The following is a 20,264-nucleotide window of genomic DNA, read 5'->3' as shown; positions in this document are numbered from 1 at the left end:
GCAAGATGTTGGATGATATTTTCATCAAATCAGTCAATACTTAAAGATAAATAATTAGCTGGGTCATGACAAGTTTCAAATTGTATGTACGCCCTTTACTGACACTGGTTCCTAATCCGCTGAAGCATCCCTGGTGTTTGTGTCTGTGTGGCTGAATCTGAGTGTTTAGTTTAGGATCTGATTTTCATTCAGCAACTTCCAACATTAGTGGCTTTTCGTCAGCTGTAGTGCCTTTTAGGTTCTGGGCTGCATTCAACAGTTTGTAACGAGATGTAGGAGCATAGAAAGTAGGAGTGTAGAAAGTACAGCAGTGTTTGGTGTTTTTGTATTTTTAACGTATTTTTCCCTCTGCATACATACAGGCCGTGTACGTACCAAGCAGCCCTTATCCACTGCCAGCAGCATGTCTAGCCAGGTGGACTCACGAGGACGCAGCCGCACCAAGATGGTCTCCCAGTCACAACGTATGTACCCCCTTCCACCGACACACAGCATGACTTAAATCAGCTGTGATTGGAACAGTCTGGGTATCAAGTCCACTTACCACCTAACATAAACAAATAAACAGCAACAGAATCGGGGCGTGTGAGCTTCTTGGAGTGAGTGTTTGCAGTTTCTCAGGCTCTTTGGTTTCATTACTTGTTGCCTTCACGGTGACGATAAGCTGTGTAAATGTTTTTGTGCCTTTAGGTTCCGACGAATCCGATTGCACACCAGGTATTCTGTTTGTGTGTCAGAGTCAGAGTGTGTCTATCTGTGTACCACAGTGGGAATGGTGGTCCACCTGCTATTGCTCTCATTCTGATCAAGGTGTTTTGTGTAAAGCGGAGTGTGTATGTGGGTTTTAATGTGTGTGTGTTTTTCTGTGCATGCTGTGTCTCATCACTGAGGATTGTGTGGTGGACAGTTTCCGGTGCTCTAGCCTATAGCTCTGGCTGTCATTTATGTTATTAAAAATACTTCAACAGAAACGAAGGAACACAAGCCACTGAGCTAGCTGCTATTGCAACTCATGAAGCAGAAGTGTGTGTACCTGCTTTCTTAGAATACTTGCTGCTTAAAGCATGATGGCTTTGGTGCTGGTTTGAAAACCAGTTTAAAGGTGGACAGTGATTGGACCGCAGTCCACTGCACCAATCAGATCTGGACATTTAAAGACTAAATGGAAGTTGCCTGATCAAGAGTTCAAAGCCCAAATCCGAACAACATTCTAACAGAAACGGAGGAAATGGCAGCTGAACGGAGTCTCAGAGCGATTTCTACGTATATGTGTGTTTGTGTGATAGAGTGTATGGATACTTTTGAGCATATTTACTTTGAGGCATTTTCTTTTCCTCATTGTGAACAGGCTTTGCTTGATACATATGCCAGCTGTCCCAACATGCACTGCTTTTTCCAGGCTGTCATCTGCTGCTGGTTCAGTGTGTCTTTGTTTTAGCAACACATTTTCAATACCTAGTTTCTATTTAATAATAAATTGATTTGATTATTTATGGAACACCAGGATGCGCTCCCATCATACTCTGTGTTCTAACTCCCATGATACTTCTTTTGCGCTAACACCCAAAATTCATCTGGTTTAATCTGCTGTTCCTTCCCCCTCGCCTCTGCTTTCCCCCTCCTCCCAACCAATGGGCTTAATGGCTCAGGATCTCAGTCTGCTACCCCTGTTGGTGGTAAGATTACACCGCTACTTCTTTTCCACTCTCTTTATCTTTACTGCCTTTCCTCTATTGCCCTGACTCCCCCCAAACTTCACATGCACCCAATAAGGTCACTTAAAACTCCTCCCACTCTGGCATGCTGGGATTTGTAGTCACAGACTGTTAACATGGCTTCTATGTGATCATGCTAAACACACTGCTTTGGGAGCCTCATGTTTCTGCACTCTTATGTGTGCCTGGATGTAGTCTTAAGATTGAGAAGAGGAAGGAAGGGAGAGTTGATTGGCAAATATAACACAAAATGTCTTGAGGTCAAAGTCAGGATCAGGTCTTTTTTTATATCATGAAAGTATAAAAAGGAATACATTATCAGCTACTCAAGTCACAAGTGGTGATCAAGATATTAGAACAATCCCCATTTAGATTTTCTCCTGTCATGTAGATGTATTTGTTTAGCTTTGTGTCACTAGGTACTAGTACAAAGCAACAGACTTTTCATGGGTTGAGTTTGTGTGTTTGGCTTTAGTAGTTTTTGTGTGTCAATGATAGAGAGAGTCTGGTCTGCGTGCTCACTTTCAATCATGTTGAAATCCATTAAGCTTCATGTGTTGAGCTTGTTTCCCAAAAGTCTGTTCACACACTTTATATTCAGCACTGCAGAGCTTCTTCTCCTATGTTTGTCTTCAGGTTGATAGTAATGTGAGTCATTGTAGAATTAGACACACTGTGGACTTTGCATTTGGAGACAGGATGTCATGGAGAGGAGAAATTGAAACCTCTGTTATCAAATGTGTATTCGTTTTGGACAAAAACGTTCTTCAAATAGACAGCAGAGCTGTCTGTAAATCATCATCGTGTTGTCTGTTTTGTATGTGGCCTATTTACACAACTATGTTATTTATAAAAACATCCAAACTTGTTACTAAAACATAAAACAGTCCCTTAATATAGTGTAGGCTATACAGTACACTACTACCTTTTTATTTTAATAGTGCATCAACCTTAATTACATTTTATTTAAATGCATTTGTTAAATGTATTCATTTAGAAATGTATTTTTAGGAAAGATTTTGTACAAATAAGCATCAACACTTGTAAAATGCATTTTCCTCTTGGTCTGGTTTTCAACTCTCCTAGCCCCAAGAATCCTCTTTCCAATGACATCCAACACTGTAACGGTCGCCATTAAGTTCTGTGTATGTTCAATATACGTAGTATATGTTACAACATTTACTCAAAGTATTTGAAAACTAAGTGAAGGGCAGTAGCAACTGTCTTTGTTAGTCAAAACTAGTCACCACCTCTAAAATAAGCGCCACAAAGGGGGATTTCCTTTATTCTATAGCTTTCACTGTCAAATTCCACTTGTTGCCTGAGTGAGGCTCTGACTTTACTTTCTCCCTATCTTTGTATTTTGTCCTCTTCTCTCTGTCTCTCTGAAGCTGGCAGTCGGAGTGGCTCCCCGGGTCGTGTGCTGACGAGTACGGCCCTGAGCACCTTGAGCTCAGGGGCCCACCGGGTGCTGGCTGGGTCCAGTGGGGACAAAAACAGACGCAGCCGCATCCCCCGCAGCCAGGGCTGTTCCAGAGACTCTTCGCCCACCCGCCTGTCTGTTGGTAAGTAAACAATTAGTGGTTCATTTAATATTTTATATTTGTCTTCCTGCATCAGTTTTATAACAACTGCTCAAATGTTATTTGATCGGTTGGTTTAAAAACTCAACTGTAGACACAAGCAGCTCACACAATCGTCCACATACCCTTGGATCTCAACTTTTTTTTTTTTCCCCTCCTGCTCCCTGTCCTCATTTCTTCCTGCCCCTGGTACTTCTGTCCTCTAGCTCCTTCCAGCATTAGTTCCATCTACAATGGAGCAAGCAGAGGAGGTAAGGCTCCGACTTCAACCAGACCTTCCTGCTATCCATCTCTTAACCTCTATCTATTCTCAGCATCATCTCTCATTCTTTATCCCAATCCATCATTCCCGCCTTCCCAATCCCTCCATCACATCAAGTCTCTAACTTTATGGCTGTGTTTTATGGTGATGGGTGCCCATGATCAGCAGATGCCCATGAATTATGAACTCCTCCCTCTCTTTACTAACCTGTTGTCAGTGGCTGGTTAATGGACCTAGCAGGATCAGCGAAGCTTCATCAGGGCTGGGTAACCCTTTGGTAGGCTGTGATTAACGCTGATTGGCTGGGTCGATGCTGAGGCTGATAAACAGAGCAATGAACGGTGAAGTTGATTGCGATGCTACTGGATGAAAACGGCAAGCGCAGATCCTCCCTTCGCCCGTCCCTTGATCGCTTAACTCATCGCAAATCATTTCCTTTACTATTCTGTGTCTTTGTGTGAGACACAGGGTGATTGTCTGAGCGCATGTGATTCTCAGACAAGTTTGTTTCATTTATATGTGAGTCCTGCAGTCCTCTGCTTCTTTTGGGTGCATCTCATCTAGAGCTGAAAAAATGTCAACAGAAAATTAATCTGCAACAATTTTGAGAATCAATTAATCGTTTAAGTAATTTTTTAAGCAAATATGCCCAAATTCACTGGTTCTCGCTCCTGAGATGCTAATTTCAGGATTTTTTTTAAAAATAGTAAACTAGGAAACAACAAAGGAGAACCCTAATATATAACTTTTGATGGGTGCTTTCAGTATTTTTGGACATTTTATAGACTAGCTTAAACGATTAGTCACCGACAGGAAAGTAATGTGCAACTATTTAGATAATTGAACTTCTTGCTCTAAAATAACAGAAAATAAGTCATATCTGTTGAGATGCTCCCTCGGAGTCAGTCAACCTGTGCTCGTATTCTCTCTTTTCTGTCACTTTTGCCTGTTCTGTCTTATTTATGCCTTTATCCATGTAAAGTCCACTCTCTCTCCTTTGTCACTGCTCATGTTTGTCTTTCTTCTTTGTCTTTTTGTTCTTTATGTACCTTCCACTTGTCCTTTGTGTTCTTACTACCACTTTTCTTCTCTCCGCTTCTCTTCTTTCCCCTGTTCACTCCTCATCTTTCCCTCTGCTGCGGTGCGGTGTTGTAACCCGGCTGGCGTTAGCTCGGGGCAGTCGTATCCCTCGGCCCAGTATGAGTCAGGGCTGCAGCAGAGAGGCCAGCAGGGAGAGCAGCCGGGACACCAGCCCCATACGCTCCTTCACTCCCCTTGGTGAGTAGCAGTAGTAGCCAGATACCCCAGGAGGGATGGCTAGAATGAATAAGACATGGAGGAGTAACCTTTCTTTTATACATAAAGTTAGTTCAAACCAGAGAAACATAGGCTTTTATTTTAATTCAGTGTCTTATTTAAACCAAATTTATAAAAAAAAAAAAATCTCAACCGTTTAAAAAGTTGAGGGTGATCAAAAAACAATCACTTGCATGTTTTTCAGCCTTTCTTTCTACTCTCACACCCTGTTTGATCAGTGTTAGGGTTGCGTGTGTGTTTGTCTCTTTGAGTGTATGTGTGCGCGCAAGTGTTAAACTCTGTATGTGTGTTTTAATCTTGGTTGCAGCAACGCGGAGCTACTCTCGCTCCACTGGAGCTCTACACACACCTGACGCTTTTGGTGCTGCAGGTGAAGGCTGAGTACATCTATTTCTCCGTACCTCACCCACCCACGTCGCCTTAATTTTTGTTCGCTCGCCCGTTCTCCTTTTGTTCTCTTGCCAGGCATCTTCTCCTATATTATTTTATCAACCTGTTTCTTTTTCTTGTCCATCAGCCCCTGTGTGTGTGTGTTTTTTTTGCTCCAGGATGTCGAACCTTCCAGTGGAATAGCATGTTTCCGCCCGTTCCGTTGCCAGTTGATAACCTTTCTGCCAGTTTTACCATTTTTCTTTATTTAGCTCTGCCCCTTTTTGGCAAGGACACCAACATGTTTTGTGTGTTTTCTGTAAATCATACTTTCTCCCCCAGCGGTACCTGCAATGTCACCTAACAAGTCATCACATCAACTTACAGGGTTGGCTCATGGGAAATGTAGCGTGTGTGGGTTGAGAATGGATGATGAGGAGAATGGTGGATCATCAGAGGATATTTCTGTCTGATTCCATGCAGGATCCAGTTTTGGCATCAGTCAGTCTAGTCGTCTCTCTTCCTCAGTTAGTGCCATGAGGGTCCTCAACACAGGCTCAGATGTAGAAGAGGCTCTCGCAGATGCACTGGTATGAAAACACTTACAACACGCATACATTAAAAACACATAACACTTTGTGTTAACTAACTCCTGGTTCTACCTGCTGTTTAATGCTGTCAGCTGTTGGGAGACATGCGGTCCAAGGTCAGCTTCTTCTCCTGCCTCTTTTTGTGTGTGTGTGTGTGTGTGTGTGTGTGTGTGTGTGTGTGTGTGTGTGTGTGTGTGTGTGTGTGTGTGTGTGTGTGTGTGTGTGTGTGTGTGTGTGTGTGTGTGTGTGTGTGTGTGTGTGTGTGTGTGTGTGTGTTCTTTAAAGCAGGGGTGTGATTCCATGTTTTGTGCCTGGTATTACTCTCTTCACTTTCAGTATTATTTAATCTCCTTTGGATTCCTGTCCTCCACCCACAGAAGAAGCCTGCACGGCGGCGGTACGAAAACTACAGCATGTACTCTGATGATGACGCTAACAGTGATGCATCCAGCGCCTGTTCAGAGAGGTCCTACAGCTCCAGGAACGGAGGAGCCATCCCCACCTACATGAGACAGACTGAAGACGTAGCTGAGGTTGGCGGCAACAGCACTACAGCAGAAAACTCTTGTGAACCAGATCCGTCATTAGGCCAAACAACAAGTATCCAAAAGACACGTGTGCCAGACAGAAGTGCACACTTTCCGAAACGGATTACAATAACACCTTTATAGTGCATTTTCTCTTTTATCCAGGCAGTTTTTTCCTCTGCTCAGTGCGTCTTGCCTCCTATGGCATGCAGAAAATGCTATACTGCTGATCATGTTACTCATACATACATATTGTACATGTACGTACTGTTAAGTTCATTACGTTTGAAAAACATCCAATTTGAAGCCTTGCAGTTTCTTATCCTTGCACAGATTTTTAAGGATTTGCTGAATGAATATACTGTGCATCTGCAGTGATCAGACTTTAAGTTTATGTCCTCATAGTAGAATTTTGAGAAGATGATTGAGCTATAAGTATGCTAGTTTGGTCAAACAAGTTAAATTTGGATTTCAGATGATTTTGTGCACTACAACTTTGCAGTGATGAAAATGTGTGCCTATATAAAGTCTCAACAGGCCTTTGTGTGTGTGTGTGTGTGTGTGTCTATATTTGTGGTTCTTGCCAGGTGCTGAACCGTTGTGCCAGTGCCAACTGGTCAGAGAGGAAAGAGGGGCTGTTGGGCCTACAGGCGCTGCTCAAGAACCAACGCACCCTCAGGTCAGCCACAGAACATGCGGAAGTGTTTTCAAAGAATAAATTGATTGTTGATTTTCGTCTAACGGTTTGTTTTTCATCTGCAGTCGGGTAGAGTTGAAGAGGCTGTGTGAAATCTTCACCAGGATGTTTGCAGATCCTCACAGTAAGGTATGAGTGCATACAGCGCAAGTACTCACACTAAGATGCACAACACTCACTCATTTTCATGTCATGCCAAATAGATTCATAATTCACCCACTTTTATTTTACTTTGGTTTCAAATATTTTGTTTATCCCCACCATTCTTGACAGTACCGGATTCTGCCAAAACAAACACGAGGATCTATTTGTTAATACATACGGACACATTTTAACACTCAAGGATGTCAAATATTATCTTTTGAATAAGTTTAGAGGTAAATAGGTCAAAATGTATTCTCAGATGTACACACACATCGATATTTACACTCCAACATAATCACAGGCATGCAGAGTGTGCAACGGACTGTTTTCTAACGGCATGACAAGCCTGAGTTTGCGTGTGACCTCACTCTCTCTCCGCCGTCCTGTGGGATTGCTCTGTCACTGTTCAGCAGCCAAACTGCCGGCTGTGCTCACTGCATTCACTGCCAATCCCTCTCTTTCCCCTTTCTCCCTGCAGTCTGAAGTGACGACACTGACCGCGCACACACACTCTAAAAAACGCTCTTGAATATACACACACAAGTATATGGGCTGCCAGCTCTTCTCTGACTAACCAGCTGCGGTTCACCCTCTAACACTGCTACTGTTTTTTCGGCGTTTTTTGAATGCCCGCTGCCTCACACGTCATAAGGTGTGTGAGCTGAACCCCTCCCCTTCCCCCTCGTTTGACGTTTGACGATTTGATGAATTTCAGCGAGACTGCAGCAGGGTGTACGGCACGGCAGAATCCGGTATAAGCTCAGCCTCCTTCAAGGTACTGCATCTCACCATGGATCCCTCTCCTGCCTTCATCTATCTATCCCACACCATCCCCACTTCTTCTTTCTCATCTACCTTTTTTTTTCCCAACGTCTCTCTGTTTTCTTACCTAGTGTACACAAAACATCACGTTTTTTTTTAAAAAGTTGTTTCTCTTATTTATTTGTTTCTATTTCCATTTTGCAAATGTTGGATTAAAGGCATGGACTGATTTTGAGTCTACGCAGACGAGTTCATTCAGGTTTTCTTTGTCAGGATGCTAACAGATGTGTCTCTCTCTCTCTCTCTCTCTCCCCCATGCATCCCCCACTCTGGAACTCTCTGTAGAGAGTAAGTTTGGCCAATCAGTGTTAACTGTATTCATACATTGTGTTTGAATAAAATCTCACCCACTAACCTACCTCACAAAAGGTTACCTTTAACTACAGTGCTGCTGAAATTAACCACTGGCATTTAGGGATGGTGACTCCACACTGTCTGATTGGTGTTTGTTAATTCTTGTCAAGCAATAAACTGTCTCATTGTGGTTGTCCTCTAATATTAATATTATTAATTTGGGTGATTGGTTGGTTGGTTGGTTGGTGATTGGAAATGAAGGTGGGCTGCTGCAGTGATGAGTGAATAACTACTAACTTCACCATGGGAACTAATGCTACTCTCACATGATACTTTTTCAGCATAACCTTCATGTATCCTGTAATGACACTGTAAATGCAGGACTATTGTATGCATGCATATGTGCATGAAATGTGAATTGTTGAGTGACTGAGTCAATGTCACTCAAACTCTGTGTGTGTGTGTGTGTGTGTGTGTGTGTGTGTGTGTGTGTGTGTGTGTGTGTGTGTGTGTGTGTGTGTGTGTGTGTGTGTGTGTGTGTGTGTGTGTGTGTGTGTGTGTGTGTGTGTGTGTGTGTGTGTAGGTGTTCAGTATGTTCCTGGAGACACTGGTAGATTTCATCCAGGTCCATAAGGAAGATCTGCAGGACTGGTTGTTTGTCCTGCTCACACAGCTGCTGAAGAAGATGGGGGCTGACCTGCTGGGCTCGGTACAGGCCAAAGTTCAGAGAGCCCTGGATGTCACACGGTGGGTGTCGTGCTATCACAGTACAGACTGACATTAGGACATATAAATTGTTTGCATTTAGATTATTTGTTACATATAAAAGAATAAATAGACTCCCTAGGATCAATGCTGCCTTCTATGTCTTGTGTTTTTACACATACACAAAGAGAAAAGTTAACACAAATTATTGTTTACCTCTGACTCTTTTGGTAACACAGAAATTTATCATAACCTGGCAAAGATCCTTTTACACTTGGGATGTGTTTCTGTGTTTGCTGGAAGTTAAATTTGTTTTTCTTTTTTTTTTTTTTTAAATAGAGAGTCTTTCCCCAATGACCTCCAGTTTACTATTCTCATGAGGTTCACTGTGGACCAGACACAGACGCCGTAACCTCATTTGTTTGTGTTTGTGTGTGTGTGTGTGTGTGTAAGTGTGTGTGTGTGTGTGTGTGTGTGTGTGTGTGTGTGTGTGTGTGTGTGTGTGTGTGTGTGTGTGTGTGTGTGTGTGTGTGTGTGTGTGTGTGTGTGTGTGTGTGTGTGTGTGTGAGATATTGTCTACCTTGTGTTTTGCTGGTAGATGCACGTTCAAAATGCTGCAATATTGTTGCAAGTGTGTCTCAAGTTTCAATGCTAGCTTTCTAGCTAACTTAATTTCTGCTAGCATGCAGAGATTGAATATTTGGGGGGGGGGTTATAGGAAAGGATGAACATAAGGCTGGAAACTCAACAAAACTATGTAACCATGGTAACCGCTGTACTGATATGACCTCATGCCTGCCCAAAACCCTAAAATGTTGGCCTGTGATTGGTTAATGATTGATCTAGCCTCTCCACTGGCTTTTTGCTCTGCTACAGTGTGGGCACCCCTTCAAGCTTTCCTCATCTAACTCCTTATCCATCCTTTCGTACTTTCCTCCTCACTAACCCTTCTGCTAGAGCAGCTTCTCACCTCACCAGTATGACCTAGCCCCCCACTCCTTACCTTCCCCTCAAATTCTTTTACTTCATTTCTCACTCTTCGCTCTTCACACCCCTTTATCTCTCTGCCCAATATTTGACCCCATTCTCACGACTTTTTCATTCCTTATTAGGCTTTCTTTTCCTCGGCTTTCCAACTAGGCTTGGGCAATGAAAGATATTATCAGCATCACAATTTTACCCGTCCACCGCAATACACATTTCCTCAAGATTATTTTTGCTCTTCATTTGACTCTGCGTTATTTCACTGCTGTTTCAACACCTCTGGCATTTAACGTCAAAAAACATTGTTCTCACACTCTGTTAGCTCATAGCGTGACCTTTCAGCTCACATCACAGACTAGGAGAGGGCAATATGTCAATAAACACTGAGAATGTAGAAATATGTTGATTGATGATTTTGCGAATCAATGACTACGTTTACATGGACATAATATTCCAGTTTTTGCCTTTATTCCGAAAAAGACAATATTCTGACTAAGCTGTTTACATGGCTAATGAAAGTGAACATTCCACTAATATTTCCGTTTACATGCAGTCATGCGAAATACGATTTTTTTTCAAAGTTTACCAGCAGTGGGAGACTTGTTGGAGCGTGTGAACACAGCGTCCCTCTTTCATTTCTATATCCAGCCACTTGAAAAGGTCGGCATAGCGATGTGTGCGCATATCCAAAAACCTGTTGATATCCAAGTCTTTGATAATGTTTAAAAGTAGCTGTGTTTCTCCTTGTTATCGGGTCTGAAGCCCTGTAAACTGTTGGCTGGTTGGTTTGTTTACAGCCCCCATAGCAACGCACAGAGCTGACCATAAGCCTGCGGTGAAAACCCAGATTGAGACGCATATTGCGAATGCGCTGCATACATGTCCAAACACTGCCTCTAAAACCCTAATAATACCGGAATATCCCACGTTTTAATCGGAAAATGCTATATTCAGAAAAAGGCCTTATTCGGAATATCCAACCGGAATATGCTGTTTACATGACTTGTGTCAAATTCTGAATATTGTCATATCTGGAATAAAGTTGAAGTACCTGGATTTTTCTGATATGCAATTCACTGGGCTTGCTAAAATCCAACATTCCCATCTAGTTTTTTTTTTTTTTTTTCTTTCTCTTCTAACAGTTTCTCAATAATTTTTTTTTTTTTTAAATATATCAACATCACACAATAAAAATACAAATAACACCATAAAGATACTGCCTGAGGTGACTTTCAAGATCAAGTCATGCACTTTCCTTGCAAAGCTGATAAGTGTACACATATAAGGATGTCAATACAATGTTGAACATTTCAGCAGCGCAGCAGTCAATAACCATCTTATAAACTGTTGCATTAAAGGTGCACTATGAGTTCCTGCATGGTTTCGGCTCGATTTCATTTTTCTCTCAAATCGTAGGCATCTCTCCTTGATCCGCTAGCTGCCTGCCCCCTGAATACACAGTGAAAAAGCCCGGTCTCGGGAGACAACACAGGGGTCGTAAACGTCAAACAATCACAGGCTGTGCACCAAAATACAACAAACCCGTTCCAGCCAATCACCGACAAGATGGTTGGGGGTGGGGGTTTGTGACAGTTTGTCAGTTAGTCATGACAGTTACAGAAACATGGGGGGGGGAGGGGCGAGCTTGCTCTGTTTTGTTTGGTATTTACTTGGAACGTCAACAGAAGTGACGTCCTGCAGGAACTCATAGTGCACCTTTAAGCTTGATGAACCATTGTTTTTTGTTGATTAACTCGGCATCACCGCTCTTTGCTGCCATCATGTGGCCTAAACAAATACATTGTGTATTGCCCGATTTTCAGAATAATATCATCATAAAATTTCAGTATCGCCCAAGCCTACTTTTCTCATCTTTTTACTCCTCTTTAACTTTCTGCACCCTCCCTCCCTCTGCTTCCTTTTCCTCTTTTGTCTCCCCTTGCCCTCCCCTGTCCTCGTCACCCTTGCTCTCTCCGTTAAATGATGCGGTGCTTCTCCTCTTTCTCTCTGAAGCCTGTACGGAGCTCGTGTTGCAGGCGAGGGCGAGGCAGGGGAGGGTCCGGGGTAAAATTGTTCCCCCCCAGAGCGCGTCGCCATGCCTGCTCTCTAGACGAGCAGGCCGCAGCCTGGAGCCAGTCCTCCCAGGTCAGTGCGCTCCGGGGGGAGCAATTATATGGCGCGTACGATAAGTGATTTGGAGGACGTTTCTGGTCCTTGAGGTGCATATGGAGAGAGATGGAGGGAAGTCAGGGCAGGAGTCAGTTGTTGTGGCGTTTCGGATTCCACAGTGAATGTTTTGCATCTATTGGTTCCTTTTGTTTTGTCATTTGTCATGGCTTTTCTTTTTGATTGATTTGTTTTCCCACATTATAAAGCATGACAATGAATGCACTTTTATCTTCTCTCACTGATTCATCAGATCATTTGATTTTCAGACCTGCAAGAGATGCACATCTGCTGCGGTTGTACATGTTGACTGTAAACATTGGTGGTCACTTTTTTATGCGTGTGATTGCAGTTTTGTAATTACTGTATTTGTGTTTTTGCAGGTGAATATTGGCCATGCAGTTTCTTTGTTATCAGTCAACTTACTAATGATTTGTTTAAATGCACATTTTTGTATTGCAGGTGAAGGTGGCCATTCTGAAGTATATTGAGACGCTGACGCTACAGATGGAAGCTCCAGACTTTGTGAACTCCAGTGAGACTCGGCTGGCCATCTCCCGCATAATTACCTGGACGACTGAACCCAAGAGCTCTGACGTCAGAAAGGTACTGACACACAAACCTCCACCGGCTCAAAGCATTATTATTTAACATTATCTAATGTTATTGGAAGGAATTGCCACACACTTTGATTCATTGACACACACACACACACACACACACACACACACACACACACACACACACACACACAGGCTAGACGGTAGAGATTCTAAGTCTTTTTAACTGAGAGTGATATGTTTTGTGTGTTACAGGCAGCCCAGTCGGTGTTAATCTCACTGTTTCAGCTCAACACTCCAGAGTTCACCATGCTGCTGGCAGCTCTGCCCAAAACCTTTCAGGACGGAGCCACCAAGCTGCTTCAAAACCATCTGAAGAACACTGGCAACGCTGCACAGGTAACAAAGGCAGTGTTTCAGACACACATGATATTCTATGACTGTAAATCATTATAGTGTAACATTAATGGCATAATTTCTAACTTAACTTCCTCAGGCACCAATCGGCAGCCCTCTGGCGCGCCACAACCCCCGATCTCCAGCAAGCTGGTCCAGCCCGGTCACATCCCCCACCAACACCTCCCAGAACACCCCATCACCAAGGTAACGCACACACACACTGAAAAATCCATCTCATAATCATTGACATATTAGCATGAACACAGGACAAGATGTACACAGTAGAAAAGAGTGAAGTCTACAGATGTTTATATGAATTAAACCACATTTAGTTTTAGTAGCGACAATATGGCTCCATGCGCTTCTTCTTATCCTTTGTTTTTTAGTTCACAGTGTAAAAGAAATAGTCTGACAATATATGATCAATATAATTAATAAAGTAATTATTACATTTTGGTAGTCCAATGACATCCCCCCCCCCCATTTATCTCAACCAGATGTTTACCAAATGTGTAGTAGAAAAACAAACCATCGTAATACCATCTGAAATACGTATCATACGTGAGGTATAACAATACCAAGGGTGATATTTAGCAGGACCGGTTGATGACTCACTTCAGCTGTAATTGTTTGTGTGCAGTGCATTTGACTACGACACCGAGAACATGAACTCAGAGGACATCTACAGCTCACTGAAAGGCGTCACCGAGGCGATCCAGAACTTTAGCGTCCGCAGCCAAGAGGACATGAATGAACCAGTCCACCGGCGGGAGGGAGAGGAGGTCAGTAGAGCAGACGGATGGATGCTATATGTGTTGATGCAAGTGTACGTCGGTATGTGTATATCCGCATATGGAACTACTGTATTAGAGCTGTACTGTTTCTTCTGTAAAATATTATTGTGAAGGAAATTAGTTTTTTCTACCAAGGTGTGATGACATGACTTTGAATTAGAACAAGTTTTTTTTAGTTTAGTTTATAAGAAGAGTTCTAAATTCTTTTTTGATTATTCAACAAAAAATATGTAAACACGATCTGACAAAGTATTTCATGCTAACTTTTGATCTGTGACCGTTTTTGCTGCTCGAATCTACAGACATATTTCACTTGGTATTCAAACAGTAATGGGTTTTGATGCATAGTCTTGTTTAACCTTACAGCATGTTTCCCAAGACTTGCAGAGGTCTAAACACATACTATATGTGACCCTGACATCTGATCTGTTCACCACTCCCCCTCCAGCGTGAGAACTGATGGTCATACAGTGCTCAGCATAAGTGAATACACCCATGCTAAAGTTGATTAAAAAGAGGAATAAAAAATCATCTTTTGGAAATTGATCTTAATGCCTTTATTATAAAAAAAAAATGAGGAAAAATTCCAACCTTTAAGGACACCAATTTTCTTTGTGAATGAATAATGGTTTTATTTCAGTTAGCCTAATAGCTGGTTTGATTATGTGTGAATAATGCACATTTTTTGTTATGATCCCAGAATTTTCTCAACAAGAACCTCACCTTTTAATATTTCCACAAGTGCTTATTTTGATACTCTGCTTGTTCAGTCCAAATTTAAATGTATGACTTCAGACGACATGCCAGGTCTTTTTGCGGTCCCTCCCAACAACATGGTGTACTCTAGTACAGAGGTGTGACCTTCTGACATTTTCCCCATGAGATGCAACTGAAATCTTACCGGCCCACATGTCATCAGCCTGCCAATCACATCACACCTGACTCATTAAACCACCACTCAAGATAGTGGCATTTAGTGGTTTGAGTGTAAATATACACAGAAACAAGAGCACCTTCACCCTCTTCACCCTGCTCTATTTGTCACCTGGTGTGACGGCCTTCTCAAGTTCCAACACTGGGTTGTTTTTTTTATCACATCTAGGGAACTACATGCTGTCAACAAAAGAAATGTTACCGACATTTTACTGCTCGTGTACCTTGACGTGATCCAGATGAATAGATCTGGAAAGTGAAACGTGTGAAATAGTGTGCCTTTCCTTTGTCCTGTCCAGTATCTGCACCTTCTGAAACAGCGTACAGACCAGCATTTTAGGATGTTTGTACACCTCACCTTTTTTGGGCATGTCAAAGGGATTCTGGTGTGTTTGCTTTGGTTTATTTAGTCTCTTGTGAAAGCTGTTGTTTTAACTCTGCTGCGGACTAAACAACTGGACTGAGACTGCTTTAAAAGCTGGGTCTGGTTCCAAGCCAACTCTGGTTCAGTTTGTTTTTGGTGTAAATCAGACCAACTACACAGGATTCTGTGATAGTCGATAAAGTAATCTCCCAAGCAGTCTATATGAAAATGTAAGATCACTTTGTAACTGTGGTTTGTACAGATGTATGTATGTATGTATGTCAGCATGTGAGTGCAGGGATTTTTAGCAAGGAGATAAAACATTGATACTATTGTCCTACTTTCAGTTTCTGGTAGCAGTTACTATGAGTGTAGTGCTGATGATGCAGTATGACAGTCATGGAATTTGTCTGATGTATGAGTTACCTTTTCACTCCTTTACTTTGGTTTGATTGGTAGAAATAAAAGGCAATCATGTTATGTTATTTTATTTGGTGTGAACCAAAATCCAGCTCTGAAAGTCCGAGCCTCTCTTACATTTTTTATCACATCTCTGCAGGGGGACAGCGGGACAGACGGCAGAGTGTCAGACTTTATGGACGGAGGTCGCATGGCTCTGGACAACAAGACGTCCCTCCTAAATACCCCCCTGCTGTCCTCCAGCCCCCGAGGGGCCCGCGATCACTTATCAGACTCTCCCTTTAATAAACACAGCCGCAAAGACACCAGCATGGATGACTCTGAGCTTCTCACAGATGGTAAACAAACACATTCTATAAGAAAAACGCAGACACACTGCACTACACAAAACAAATTATAATGATAATTGTCCCATGTGTTTTTTTTTTTCTTGTCTACTGTCTCTTAACAGACAGCAACCTGGACCAATCGGAGCTGGTGGCAGAGCTGCTGAAAGAGTTGTCCAATCACAACGAGCGCATTGAGGAGAGGAAGGCAGCGCTGTGCGAACTGCTGAAGCTGATTCGTGAGAACACCCTGCAGGTGTGGGACGAACATTTCAAGACCATCCTGCTGCTGCTGCTGGAAACGATGGGTGACCGAGAGGTACACACACTCGCTACATTTCGGTGATAACACTGTGCAAATAGGCCAAGCTAAACTCCTTTCCTTTAAACTTCTAAAATCTTTGTTATTCTCCCAGCATGTGATCCGAACGCTGGCTCTGCGGGTGCTGAGGGAGATTCTCAGCAAGCAGCCCTGGAGGTTCAAAAACTACGCAGAGCTCACCATCATGAAGGCCTTGGAGGCTCACAAAGACCCCCACAAGGAGGTACGTGTACTCGGAACACGTAAATTAGTTATCTTGAAAAGAGTTTTTATCATGAGGACTTCAGAGAGCGTGAAGAGATGGTCCAAAGGTTGTGTTTCAGTTTATTTATGGACGATCAAAGTGTTAAGTAGAATAAAAACATGTACACATCTGCTACACGATAATGAAATGTAATATTTACCCATTTACTATTAAAAGATCAAATTAACACAGATTACATATTTAGGGTGGATTTATTGTTTTACAGCATCAGTACTGATAAGGTGTGTGTGTGTGTGTGTGTGTGTGTGTGTGTGTGTGTGTGTGTGTGTGTGTGTGTGTGTGTGTGTGTGTGTGTGTGTGTGTGTGTGTGTGTGTGTGTGTGTGTGTGTGTGTGTGTGTGTGTGTGTGTGTTCCTGCAGGTGGTACGAGCAGCAGAGGAGACGGCAGCCATGTTGGCATTGTCCATCAGTCCAGACCAGTGCGTCAAGGTGTTGTGTCCCATTATCCAGTCAGCTGATTACCCCATCAACCTGGCTGCCATTAAGATGCAGACCAAAGTGGTGGAGAGGGTTCCCCGCGAGGGCCTGATGAGCCTGCTGCCTGAGATAGTGCCAGGACTCATACAGGTAACACACATATCATATATTTGAACACGTAATGTTCAAGCACTTTTAGAAATATAATGTTGGATGTATTAATCATGAAAAGTAGGAGGAATTGTTCTTTTTTATCTTATGCTGCAAGTGTTACTGTTTAAACAATGGTTCTTAGTTAGTCTAGATCTTTGTAGTTTGTTAAAATGAATGCACCTCCTGTCCTCACACACCATCCACACATTCATACATGAATACTTTCTCTGACTCCTTGTTTTGAACAAAGTGTCCTGCAGGTTTGTAATCCATTTTATCTGGTTGAACAGGGATACGACAACTCTGAGAGCAGTGTAAGGAAAGCGTGTGTGTTCTGCTTGGTGGCCATTTACGCAGTGATCGGAGAGGATCTCAAACCGCACCTCAGCCAACTCTCCAGCAGCAAGGTAAGCATATGTCTGTACACACCAAGTTATGGCATCTTAACAGGTTGAAATCTGGCATCTCAAGATACTGTTGAACGTGTTTGGAACAAAAATTGGAGCAAACACCTTTTCTGTGTGTTAGTGGGAGACCAGTGTGGTCTTTTTGTTGTATTTTTATGCAATATCATATAGGGCCGCAACTAACAGTTATTTTAATTGTCGATTATTTTCTCGATTAATCAAGTATTTGTTTAGTTTATGAAATAAAAATAGACCAGCAAATTGACAAAAATGTCAATTAGTGTTTTCCAAAGACCAATATGACATCCTTGAATGTCTTTTTTTTTGTCCGCAACTCAAAGATAATCAGTTTACTGTAATAGAGAAGTAAAGATGCCAGTAAATATTCATATTTAGGAAGCTGGAATCAGAGATTTCTTTACTTTTTTTTTCCTTCTTCTAAAATTACTCAAGCCGTTAATTTAGTAATGAGTCTTTCTAATTCCATCTATTAATTACCTATCTTTCTCTTTGGAAACAAATTTTTGAAAATAATAGCCAACAGGCTTGCAATATAGATGGTCACCTCAGTAATACACCTTGTATAACTTCCTTGCAACCCCTAGAGACACATGCATTGACATATCTATTCTCTGTTTCTCTGCCTGCAGCTGAAGCTGTTGAATCTGTACATCAAGCGTGCCCAGTCTGGCTCCGGCGGCAGTGAACCCCCAACTGAGGGCCTATAGGAGACACAACGCCCTCCCACAGGGCAACCATAGAACTGTAACTCTGCCCTACAAACATAAACAAGAGATCATGAGCTCACACCCACACAGACCAAGAACAAAACGCACATCCTAAGAACATTTCACAGGAGCACACCGCTTCATACGTACCTGCACTCTGGCCAGAAGAGTGACACACACACACACACACACACACACAAAGAGTTCTCATACCTTTCCTGTCCCACTACAAGATGGTAGTTGTGGTGCAGAAGAGAGGAGTGTTGTAGTTCCCCTGACCATCGCTGAGGATCCACCCTGATCACAGACTGAACTGAACCATTAAATTTGGATTAAACATAAACAGATAACACACATTCAGTCACACCCAGGTTTGTCACTAATCACTCAAGGATGAAGATATGACATGTCCGTCCTCTGTCCCCAACACTACAGTATCCCTTTGAATAACATCTTGATGTCAACAGGAAGTGGTGCGTCTGCATGGTTCTCATTTTTAACGGGGTAAGGTTCATAGAACAGGGCTGAGACGAACGAATGGTACCGTCTTGTGTCTTTCTTAAACAGTGAGTAACTGGGGCCAGGTAGACAGGAATGTAAAATTACATTGTGTCATAGTTTGGATTTATTTTACGCAATGAGGTTTTACTGCAGCGGGTTTTTTTTTTTAATGTCAGTTTTTTCTCTCTCACACTCAAACACACTTTCTCTCTTTGAAAAAGGTGCTGATTAGCCTAAAAGGTACGACCAACCGACCGTGCACAGCACTAACGGGTCACAGTGGGTCATGCCTGCTCATAGCGAATACAGTACACGGGCAGATTCCAAAGTATAGGAGGTGTTATGTGCTTGGCTATGCATGAGACTAAATTTTAAAAAGAAGTTTTTATTGGAGCCCTATCGACGGTCAGAATAGTGTGACTGGAGTTTTAAGTTAATGTGAACGATGTCCGCCCCTTTCAGAAAAATTCATGGTGTCCTCCCTTTCTCCCAGCTCATCTTAGATCAGTCCACTTCTGGGCATCATGGGAAGGAATACGGGTGCGTGCTGCTTACCACATGAAGTATGGCAGGACATGGCTTATTATCACATAGTGGATATGTATCTATATGATATTAAAATGGGATATTCAATAATAACAGTGTCATTTAGGAGAATTCGCCCAGAGGGGTGTGCATGTGTGGCCATCCTTGTTTTTATTTTCTCTCTCTCTCTGTTGCGCTAGCCGTAGTCTCTCTCTCACTTATTTTTTTTCAGCTGAGAAATTAGTAGAAATTTATCATTTACAGCTCTGAAAAAAAATCTTCATGTCACCCTTTTCTCTTCTCTTCTTCATTGTGTCTTTCTTTCCTTCCTCTTGTAACATTCTAGTTTTCACTGTTGTGTTTCCTCCGTGCATTTACAAAGCTGTGCTTACATTACAATAAAGAACTTGTACAGACCATGATAAGCCCTGCCTCTTGATTTGTGCAGTGGAAAAGAGTCCTGTGGTAAAAGGGTGAATAGAAATGTTAATGATATATTAACCATTTTTACTGATTACTGCCTGTGCAATTCAACGCTGAAGACTCAGGATCAATGGTAAACCATCTCCAGTATATCTTTTAAAGATCCACTCTCTCTAGCTGTACTTTCAACCAAGAGATCCTGACATTTAAAAGGTGTATGATTAGTTACTGAAGAAAAACTGCAACAATGCCTCTGTCCTTTTAAGTAATTCATTAAAATGAGTAATTTATATCCTATCACAGCTGATGATAAAAGGGATAAGATTGTTGTGGGATTTGTTCTTGTGAAATACAGAATACATTTCCCTCATTAGGCAGATAAAAATCCTTCAAATGAAACTGACAAAGAAAAATGCCTTTTTGGTTATACTGCTCATAACTCAGGTCTATAATCTGTGATAAACCCGGTTTTACACGTTTATTCATTTTAATAATTTCATCTGCAGGAAAATGTGCACAGCAATTAATAAAGTGGACTAACCCAGACATGGTG

At 42.1% G+C, this 20,264-nt stretch overlaps 1 protein-coding gene across 1 annotated transcript in view; it reads left to right on the top strand.

Annotated features, from left to right (window-relative positions):
- clasp2 (cytoplasmic linker associated protein 2) overlaps positions 1 to 19,710 on the top strand; it is a 62,993-nt gene extending 43,283 nt beyond the window's left edge. The window contains 26 exon segments of the mRNA XM_039820307.1: positions 363 to 464; positions 691 to 717; positions 1,650 to 1,676; positions 3,107 to 3,280; positions 3,505 to 3,549; positions 4,731 to 4,838; positions 5,185 to 5,247; positions 5,730 to 5,836; positions 5,929 to 5,952; positions 6,214 to 6,369; positions 6,951 to 7,042; positions 7,126 to 7,189; positions 7,920 to 7,979; positions 8,312 to 8,314; positions 8,904 to 9,067; positions 9,365 to 9,449; positions 12,638 to 12,781; positions 12,991 to 13,134; positions 13,232 to 13,338; positions 13,775 to 13,916; positions 15,785 to 15,983; positions 16,097 to 16,290; positions 16,388 to 16,516; positions 16,918 to 17,124; positions 17,418 to 17,534; positions 18,185 to 19,710. Of these exon segments, the coding sequence (XP_039676241.1) occupies positions 363 to 464; positions 691 to 717; positions 1,650 to 1,676; positions 3,107 to 3,280; positions 3,505 to 3,549; positions 4,731 to 4,838; positions 5,185 to 5,247; positions 5,730 to 5,836; positions 5,929 to 5,952; positions 6,214 to 6,369; positions 6,951 to 7,042; positions 7,126 to 7,189; positions 7,920 to 7,979; positions 8,312 to 8,314; positions 8,904 to 9,067; positions 9,365 to 9,449; positions 12,638 to 12,781; positions 12,991 to 13,134; positions 13,232 to 13,338; positions 13,775 to 13,916; positions 15,785 to 15,983; positions 16,097 to 16,290; positions 16,388 to 16,516; positions 16,918 to 17,124; positions 17,418 to 17,534; positions 18,185 to 18,262 (2,762 nt within the window). The 3' untranslated portion in view covers positions 18,263 to 19,710.
- Positions 19,711 to 20,264: the final 554 nt, after the last annotated feature.

This window comes from Perca fluviatilis, chromosome 13 (genome assembly GCF_010015445.1).
Source record: "Perca fluviatilis chromosome 13, GENO_Pfluv_1.0, whole genome shotgun sequence".
NCBI classification, from domain to species: domain Eukaryota; kingdom Metazoa; phylum Chordata; class Actinopteri; order Perciformes; family Percidae; genus Perca; species Perca fluviatilis.
This window is presented reverse-complemented; position numbering and strand designations above follow the sequence as displayed.